Raw genomic sequence first — 9,127 nt, 5'->3', positions numbered from 1 at the left:
TTTGAAGTAATGTAAGAAAACAATTCCTGTAAAACACACTAGGTGAAATCTGTTTACCTGGGGCTGCTTGCTTGCCTCCACATACTCTGGGTAATGGGGCTGTCCCAGAGCAGGGCTGTAGCAGCAGCTCTCACAGGCACCTGAGTTTGGTGGGTGCAACATGGAGTTGCTGCACTGACAGACATCAACCACAGCACATGTGGAGAAGAATTTAACTCTTCACACACTGGGATCTGCAAGCTCTAGAGGATCCTTTCTAGGGTACCAACTTTTACTGGAGGTTTGACACACTGCCAGGGTCATCATCATACCTGTTCTCAAAGAACTGCAGCCAAGGGCATTGACAGCTGAGAACAGCCTTCCACCCATGCAGGTTAAGCTGTGCAGTGCTAGGCAAAGGAGGGGCACACAAAAGGCTCCTCAGCAGAAACCTGGGTAATGTCTATCATCCTTACAAGCCACATACACAGCCTCTGTGTGATCATAGTGGCTGGTATTAGTTGCTTGAGGTGACCAATATTGTCTGTCTTAATAAAAAGGTATTTCCTAGTGCCAGTTTAACAAGCATGAGGTGACTCTTTAAGATGATCAGCCATGTCATCTGGTCCAAAAGATACGTGAGCATTTCTAACATTATCTTGAAATAGTGAAACACTTTATACTGTGAAATAACTCTACTATTTATTTAATTTACACTTTCAAACTCTCTGTCAAATACTTGAGCTACATCATGTAATGCCAGCAAAGCAAAGTAGTAACCAAGAACTCATCCTTACAGGGGTTTTAAAAACAGACCATGACCCCCAGGACCAGCTTCCCTCCCTTCCTGAACCAGCCCAAATTCATGCACATGCCACAGCTCAGATTGCTAAATGAGTTACATCTGCTCAGCTCATCTGAGGGTGTTCCAGCAGGACCGAGGTGCTGAGCAGGGTGCACAACCTGCACATTTCAGAAGGCTGGTCAGAAACAGTTCACTTGGGAGTCTTGATATTTTCACGTCCCACTGTTCTCAGAATTTCAAATGCCAAGGAAGCAACAGCAGTGTCAGCATGAGAGCTAGGAATTAAAAACAGTAAAATTTATTAGACATCCTCAGGGAAAAAAATTGTTTTGCTCAAATTCCACATGTGCCTTTATCTATGCTGGAAAATTCTGAGTAGCCATTAACTGCACTCTCTGTTTCTCTGTTAAGCAGTAACATGTAACCAGTGATTCTGCCCTATAGCAAAACTTGCGTAGAAATGAATTTCACCTCCAATTCCCAGTAACTGCTACCTCACTCAACCTCCTCTGTAAAAAAAGCAGATAGAATTTATCACACAAGTCATGACTACACACACACACACATACACACACACACACACACACACACACACATACTTCCAGCTTCACAGAAATGTATTTTCACACACACAGACCTCTGCCTGCAGTGCTGCTCTGCAGAGGTAGGCAGTTCCACTCCAGATGTTGCCCACCTTCTGGAAGGAGGAGTGACTGCCCCTCCAACCACAGTGCTGCATTTTGCTTCCTTTTCAAATAAGGTTTTGTTATACATATTTTGCCTAATTTTTTCTTCTGGAAACACATGCTTTTTTCTAGCATTGGAACAGCATTACTGCTAGTCAACAGAATCAAGTCTTTTTAGTATTTTTATAGACTCCCATCCCTCATCTCTAGAAAGGGCACCAGCAGACCAGTCTGCAACTTCCTTGGTTGCTGCTAATGACAATATCTACTGATACTCCACACTTTGGGGAATGCAGAGATAGCCAGGAAATCCAAATGATCAGTTCACACTACATAAGCTAATGTCTTAATAAGCAGCAGTTTAAATCAGAAAATTCAATTATCTGAAACAAATTCATCTTAGCAATTGTCTTCACTGAAAAATAAATGTCTATGATCCCACATTTTAATGCATGGATTTGATTACAGGTGGTTACTAAGCAAAACGGGTTGGTCATGTCACTCTTAAAACAGCCTGTTCCAACTAGCTCAGGAAGCTTCACAGAGAGAGAGTCTGGCAATCCATAGCTGCTACATAGCAGCAGGGGAGTACTGAAAACAGCTTTCAATCCAAATTTTGCCCTTCTCTTGGCACGTGACTGCTTGGCTGGAATCCCCCTTCTGACAAACAGCAAGAGTGAGAGATTAGAAACCTGTCTGTAAGAAATGAGCAAAGCGAAGACACTCCTCAATCAATTTAAACCAGTGGTAATATGTGGGTGGAAGTGCCGGGGAGCTTAGACTACCCTGAGGATGGCTTAGATCCAGGATCTTGGCTGCAGCTGCCTCTAAAACATTTCTAGTTCTGCAGGAGATACAGAGAGGCTCCTTAACCAGGTTCAAAGCACAGGTGAGGAGACCAAGTTCATTAGGTCATAAGAAATATTCTGGGAAAGATGCCACAAAAGGAAATCTGAGAAGAAGGCAGAATATCTGTATCTTCCATAAACAAATGGCCATGCAGCTAAATCTGATAAAGCTTCCTAACTCCAGGCTTCTCCTGCCTGCCTGTTGATAATTTATCCATGTCTGAGTCCATTACAGCCCCAAGAACCAGCCTGAATCCCTCCGTCTCCTCTGGAGGCAAATGGATAGGGACATGTGCTCCCTAAAGAAGGGGAGGAAGGGAAATGAAACCCATGAGTTTGCAGGGGCTCCCTTGTTGCTGTTGCAGTGCAGGAGCTTGGCACAGCAGAGGAACCTGGCTCATCTTAACGTATCAAAAGAGTCCTCAATGGCATCAGCTGGAATTTGACCTACTGAGCGTCTTGTGTTGAGTAAGTGCTCTTTGTTTGGGCTCTGTAGCTTGTGTTTTCCTGCATACAGAAATGTACAGACTGTAACAGACCAGTGAGGAAGCCAGAAAAGCAGAACTCAAAGACAGCAACTGGGCTGTCTGGTGCATCTAATGCTGAAATGCTATAAACAGAGTGAAAGCTTATTCTAACAGAAGAAAACCCCACTCTTATTTTCAGTCATGGTGCCTGTGTCTCCCTTGGGGAGAGCTGACATTTTATTTTAATAATTTAATGTGTCATACAAAACCCTGTGAGTCAGCAGCTGAGTGTGCAAGAGGGATGCGGATTGCTCTCAACAGGTTTGGTTAGTCCTTGGTCTGCATCTCCTTACACTCATGACATCCCAACATCTCCTCTCCAGATCTGCCCACAGCCCTCCTTCCTTCCAACACAGGGTACACACTGCCACAATGTTGAGGAGCCAATTTTCCCAAAAGCCTGCACTTGAGAGCACAAAGAGCACTGAAAAGATTATCTTAGTGTTTGAAAAACTGACCTCTGAACTTCAATTTTTCTATGAATTTTAGTTCAGCCATGAGTGAAGTGAAGCCTAACAGCCCACAGCAGAAAAGTTTGTTTTGAGAGGCAGAGAACAGCCTCTGAATGAATATGGATTCATTCATTCATATGTCCAAGGGGGATTAGATGAGGGAAAGTCTATGGGAGATGAGCTAAGGTTTGGCCAACTTGCTGGGATTAGCACCTCTGTTCTTGCAGAGAAGGCCATGGCATTCCCCTAAGTCCTGTGCCTTCTGGAGAAGCCACAGGTATCAAACAAAAGCAGCTCTGCTCTTCAGCCACAGGTTTGAAAGGAATCAGCTTGCAAGTGTATCAACCGCAGCTACCTTAACACAGGGCACAAACGTTGCATTGTGCATGCAGCCCACTCTGCCAAGAACCACTGACAGATATCTGGTTATAGAGACCAAGGTTTGGAATAAAAAAATAAATTTAAAAAATAAAATAAATACACAGAATCGACAGATGCACAGAGCCAGACTGTGCTGCAGCTGGGGATCAAAGTGTGCCGCAGGCTCTGACAAGAGGACTTTGGAGCAGAGCAGTGCAGGAAGGGGGGTCAGAGACAGAAACCTGAGAAGCTCCTACTGCTCAGAATTACAGAAGACCATTGCAGACAAAAGAGGAGGCAAGTACTCTCAGCCCTGGAAATTCCTAGAAGCCTGAGGGAACTCACCTGGTAGTTTGGGCCAGGCTCTCTAGAGCCTGGGTAAGAGCATCACCATCATTCTTCAGGCTCTCTGAGTGCTTCTTGTTTGAAGTTATCTGGAACAAAAAGAAAGAACCATTATCAAAGGCGTAGCAAAAGATTCTTCTCTGTCATTTTTGTGGGATAAGAGAGAGGGAAACAAGTTACAGCATTTATTACAACTGTAAATGGAATGTGACATTGAAGAGACCCACAAGAAAGTCCCTTTTACTGAACAGGACTGAATTTTAGGCAAAGACCATCTAAAATGTCTTGGCCTAATTAACAATATTCACCCACCTTCTGAGTCCCTGTAGGTATGCAAATTCACATATCACAGTCTGCCAATCCTGATTTCATCCTTAGTATCAATTCAAATACAAGCCCCATTTAGTCTGAATCCCAGGGATATTTTGGGGAGGCAGTTATTTTTATTTCTCACTTCAGGGAAAAGTAACCAAGCTTCTACCAGCCTTCAGATCAGGACGTGTGGGGTTTGTCTGAGAGCAGCCAGGTTAAAATCACTGCAAGGTTGGCAATTGCATATGGAAATTTTTCTTGCCCCTCATCAGCCATTAGAGTGTTACCTGCACAGGACTGTCACCTACAGAGCAGGGGGCTGAGTGACCAAAGCTGTGTGCCCCTTTGTGTCAAATGAATCCTGATTATGGCTGATTTTGCTGCTGATATGGTTTATTACATGAATCTGCAATGGCTGGTTTACTGTTTCTCCAGCCTTAAGTAGTACAACTACACAGCTCCAAACAGCCACACATTTCCTGACAGTTAAGCAGGTAAATGGGAAGGTCAAGGGGAACACGACATGAAGCTGCATGCACTGTAGCTCAGACACTGAATATTTGGCAGCTTGCTGAAAAGCTCTTATATCTCAAAAAAATTACTAAAAACGTTGTTTGCATGTCAGTTCTTGCTTGCAAAGGTAAATAAATCTTGGCTGAAGAGAAAGGAAAAGGGGAGGACCAGAGCAGCTGATTATTTTGATACTGGAGGAGTTAACGCTTGAAATGATGACTTTTAATCCCAAAATCTGGCAAGGACTTGTAAGGTTTAGCGTGCTGCGGCTGGCCTATTTACCATTGATCGAGCATCTGGGCAATACGCCTTCACATCTCCCTCTAAATCACAACAGAAGCTCTATTTACAGCTGCCATCCCACCATAATTTATCAGCAGTGATTCTGCAACAACAGTGTCACTACACCTGTAATTGTAACATCCTGTAGTTTAGCAGTTACAGGGAACTGGGACCTGCCTGAATAAACTAAAACATATCCTGTGTGTTGGAAAAAACCCAGTGATTCCATTACCTAAGCACAAATCATTAGTAAATCCCGATTACAGATCATTAAACCTCCTTACTTTCTTGAAGTTTATATCTGATTCTCTCCGTTTATATTTCAGAAATCCACTCTTCTCTATTTGTTACCCACTAGACACAGAAAATGTTTTGTAATCTGGGTTCTGAATGTGAGAACACCACCACACATAATAGGAGCAATATAGGGAGAAAAGTAATTCACCACAAGACACTGCTTTTTATTCCTAAAGAGTACACATACCTCTACCAAACATTTCCCTGCAGCTCACTGGCCACTGCCACATTCCTTGCACTTTCCACATTCATGCCCCTTGGTGTTCCTGCACACTTAAAAAAGCCAAGAGGTCACAGAGGAAGGAAGGTCACTAGGACTGAATCATACTCCATAAAACTACAAGGTCAAATAAAGGTTACAGGTATCTCTCATTCTACTGCACCCTAACTTTTGGGTCCTGGCATTTGTACAACCCTCACAGTCTCTTCATAAAATAGCCAATATCATCAGACAGAGAACATTCAAAATATGCTCAACTATAAAATCTGGTATGAAGAATAGGGTTTAATTCTAAAATTATCTATTTCAAACAATAACTTAGTTCAACTGAGTCATAGGGTCTGACTATAAGCCTGCCCATGTTGCAGCATGCCTTGTGTCACTGTTAAGCACACATTTCTGTGCATACAACGCGTTTGAATAGAAAGGATTATAATAGCTTTATATGCACAGAAATTGTAAAAGACAGAAACAGAAACACCCATGAGATCATCTACACCACCTCCCTGTTAGACTTCACTGTGCAGAGCAGCTTTCAGCCACAAGCAAAGGGCTTCCATGGTCTCCATCCACACAAGGGCTACTCCCTGGTGTAAAAAAATGCTTCAATAAGATCCTTTCAGCAGTAAAAGTGGCAGCACAAGAAGGGAAAGGATAAGCATGAGCTGCCTCCAGTCCATTTAAATTAAGTCTAGCCCAAATTTAGAACATATTTTCTTGAGAATGCAAACTACCAGCTCCATACAAACCAAGGGGTGTTGGTGAAGAACCAACCTGTCCAGTCAGCAGTGCCACCTGTGCCCACAGAGAACTTGTCCAGACCAAACAGAGCTGCACAGATTTACATGGGCAGTTGGGGCTTCTCTACCAGCTCTTCATCACCAGTGTCCAGAAAAATGCTTCCTATCCACCACCAGGCATTCACTCCATGGGCCTGGGAGGAGACCAACCCTGTGGTAGCAGGAAAACTGCAGGTTGAATACAGGCTGAGCTGCCAGCACCGAGTAGCCAGCTCAGCCACAGCTGCCTACGGTTTTTGTTTTGTCAGCACTCCCATGCTCTTACTGCACTGATCACTGGCATTTATTTGCCCTTTATCTCAGTCTGAGTAGATCTGATTGCTGCCTGAGCAATTGGAAGATCTCTTGCATACAACAGATTACATCCTGCTTCACAGGAGCTCATGAGAAATACTATCTGAATCACTGTTCACTTTCAAGATTAAACTTTACCCATGTTTCTTATTTTAAAATGGTTCCAGTTTAATCTTCCTTTTGTTACATAGATTACAATAAATTATGACTGGACATAAAACCACCATTCACCAAAATTTGAGAAATTAATGTATTTTTCACTTTGTTATCTTTTTCTTCTACCCAGGATTGCTGTGCCTTTTATCCACACCAGTTCTAGTTCTCGTTCATTTGGAATTTTAACAACTTCTTTAATGATCTCATAATATTGCTGTTTGTTAGGGCTGGCTGCAACACAGATTCAATGACATAATCAATAGCTATTCCTTTAACTAAAAATGTAATTAAATCTCAGTTTAGTTGTACGCTCAGTGCCATTTAACAAGAATTTAAAAATTACTTTTCTTTATTAAGCCCACAACCATTGAGAAGCTCTCCTCCCTTCAATCCTATTAGAACAAGCATGAGCCATAAGGAATACCATAGACGATATGTAAAGATGATATTTCCTAAAATTCAAGAAAACCATTCAGGTATTATGGTGCTGCTAAAGATGAATGCAGGAAAAGATGTAATATGAAACATTTCCATTTGAATATCAACTTTACTAATAAACTGAGGAGTTTTGCATTCTTGCTCTAAGAAGGGATTTTTGCAATTCAAATTTCAGGGAAGTGTAGAAACTTAAGGGACAATTATTTCTTTTAAGGTTGGTTTCATAATACTGAAATGCTTTCTCTGATTAGTTGTAACTCATATTTTGTAATTTACAATGGAGTAATTTACAATTTACTCTCTCATCATTTTTAAGAGAGAGAAAGTCTTTGTTGAGGTTTCAAGTAAACCATAAGCTTGATGCCTGTGAAGTAAACTAGAAAATAATGCAAAAATAAGGAGCTTTTTATTTGAAACTTTTTCTTGGTAGTAGAAAGGTCTTAGGAGCATATTCAGCCGCATTTTCAAGTATAATCTTCTCAAATAAACAGCTGCTGGAGATGTTCACCATTTGCACACCCAACAGATGCTTTTCCACAAGCTACAACCATACCTGTATAGACAGATACAAGCAAGACACCTCAAAATACACCTCTTTCTCACAAACTATTTTTTTCTCTTTCCCAAACACATATATTTTAACCTCATAAAGCGATGCCTCCTTATTTTTTCATAAAAATTTAATATAATTAAGCTAATTACAGGTACTCAGTTCTTGCTCAACTTTACTGGTACAAGCTGAGAGCAGCCACACGGGTAAGGCAGAAGCCACTGTGGGTTGATTTATCAGAACTACCAGATACTCATAGGTCCAATGTCAGCATCTCCTGAATATTGACTCATGCTGCAAATAAAGTATCAGTTATGCCTTGTTGGAAGCTTTTCTGTGACTGGAACTTGTACCTTCAGCTAATACTGCAGTAGAAACAATCAGCAATATATTTTTTTCTATGGACTAACTGGAACCCTATGTCGGACATTAAATATAATATTAAAAATTAAGTTTTCAGACAAAAAAAAAAAATTAAGCATACTCCTATTGCCCTCTAGACACAATTTCAAATAATGTCTTCGTAGTAAGTGCTGTTCCTGCAATTTTAAATATGCATCTCAGACTTCTCACTCCTACTTCCATCTTTGACTTGCTGAAGGCACTGTCAGTAGGACACAGAGCCTTTCATCCCCGACCAAAGCTGCTGTTTCAAATGTCATCCAGGCTGGTAGTGACTGAAAGTTGATGGCTATTCACAGCTGCTTAGTGTGACCTTATTCCCACTTTTTAAGGAACAAATGTCACGAAATATAGTGGTGTTAAAAACTTTGCCATAGTTGATGTGACAGCCCAGCAAATAAGTCAATGGGATAGTAACTTCAGAATTGAGGCACAATGCCTGGGCTGGAGGGGAAAACCTTCTAGTTTTGTTGTGACCCATCTTATGCCTATCCCAGGGCATTTAATGGTACTTTTCCTCCCAGGCTGTCAGTGTTGAACTATTCACAAGCATGGCAGTAATCAAATAAATCATGTCACTTGGTTTGTCATTCACAACTCATGATGACATGGCCAGAAATATGCAGCCATTCCTTCTCAACAGAGGAGCAGAACAACCAAGCAAATACTGCAACCAGGGACTCATGCAGGTGAACTAAAGCTAACAGATCCATTGGTTGTGGACTTACTAAATATAAGCACTTATTTTATTATAAATTGCTCTCCAAATGTATACACTAAGCTGGCAGTGCCTAGAGGAAGTATAATAAATGAACTCATCATTTCCCATGATGGATGAGGTGGATGTGTCACTTCTGCAGG

General features: G+C 41.6%; 1 protein-coding gene and 1 long non-coding RNA gene across 7 annotated transcripts in view; both read right to left on the bottom strand.

Annotated features, from left to right (window-relative positions):
• Nucleotides 1-655: 655 nt before the first annotated feature.
• Nucleotides 656-9,127, bottom strand: part of ULK4 (unc-51 like kinase 4) — a 214,300-nt gene continuing 205,828 nt past the window's right edge. For 5 of the 6 annotated variants that reach the window (XM_085051341.1, XM_085051338.1, XM_085051340.1 and 2 more), the window contains 2 exons: nt 4,003-4,091; nt 656-1,059 (listed from right to left, as the gene is read on the bottom strand). In XM_085051341.1, coding sequence (XP_084907467.1) covers nt 975-1,059; nt 4,003-4,091 — 174 coding nt within the window. In that variant the 3' untranslated portion in view covers nt 656-974. Of the gene's footprint in view, nt 1,060-4,002; nt 4,092-9,127 lie in introns of those variants that run through there. The other variant, XR_014849839.1, reaches the window with a different exon arrangement.
• On the bottom strand, nt 1,061-3,992 carry LOC146441276 (uncharacterized). The gene is made up of 2 exons (XR_014849841.1): nt 1,364-3,992; nt 1,061-1,333 (listed from the first exon to the last, which is right to left on the bottom strand). It is a non-coding gene; the product is annotated as an uncharacterized LOC146441276 (long non-coding RNA).

This window comes from Lichenostomus cassidix, chromosome 2 (assembly GCF_008360975.1).
Source record: "Lichenostomus cassidix isolate B80296 chromosome 2, HeHo_3.0, whole genome shotgun sequence".
Classification (NCBI taxonomy): Eukaryota; Metazoa; Chordata; class Aves; order Passeriformes; family Meliphagidae; genus Lichenostomus; species Lichenostomus cassidix.
This window is presented reverse-complemented; position numbering and strand designations above follow the sequence as displayed.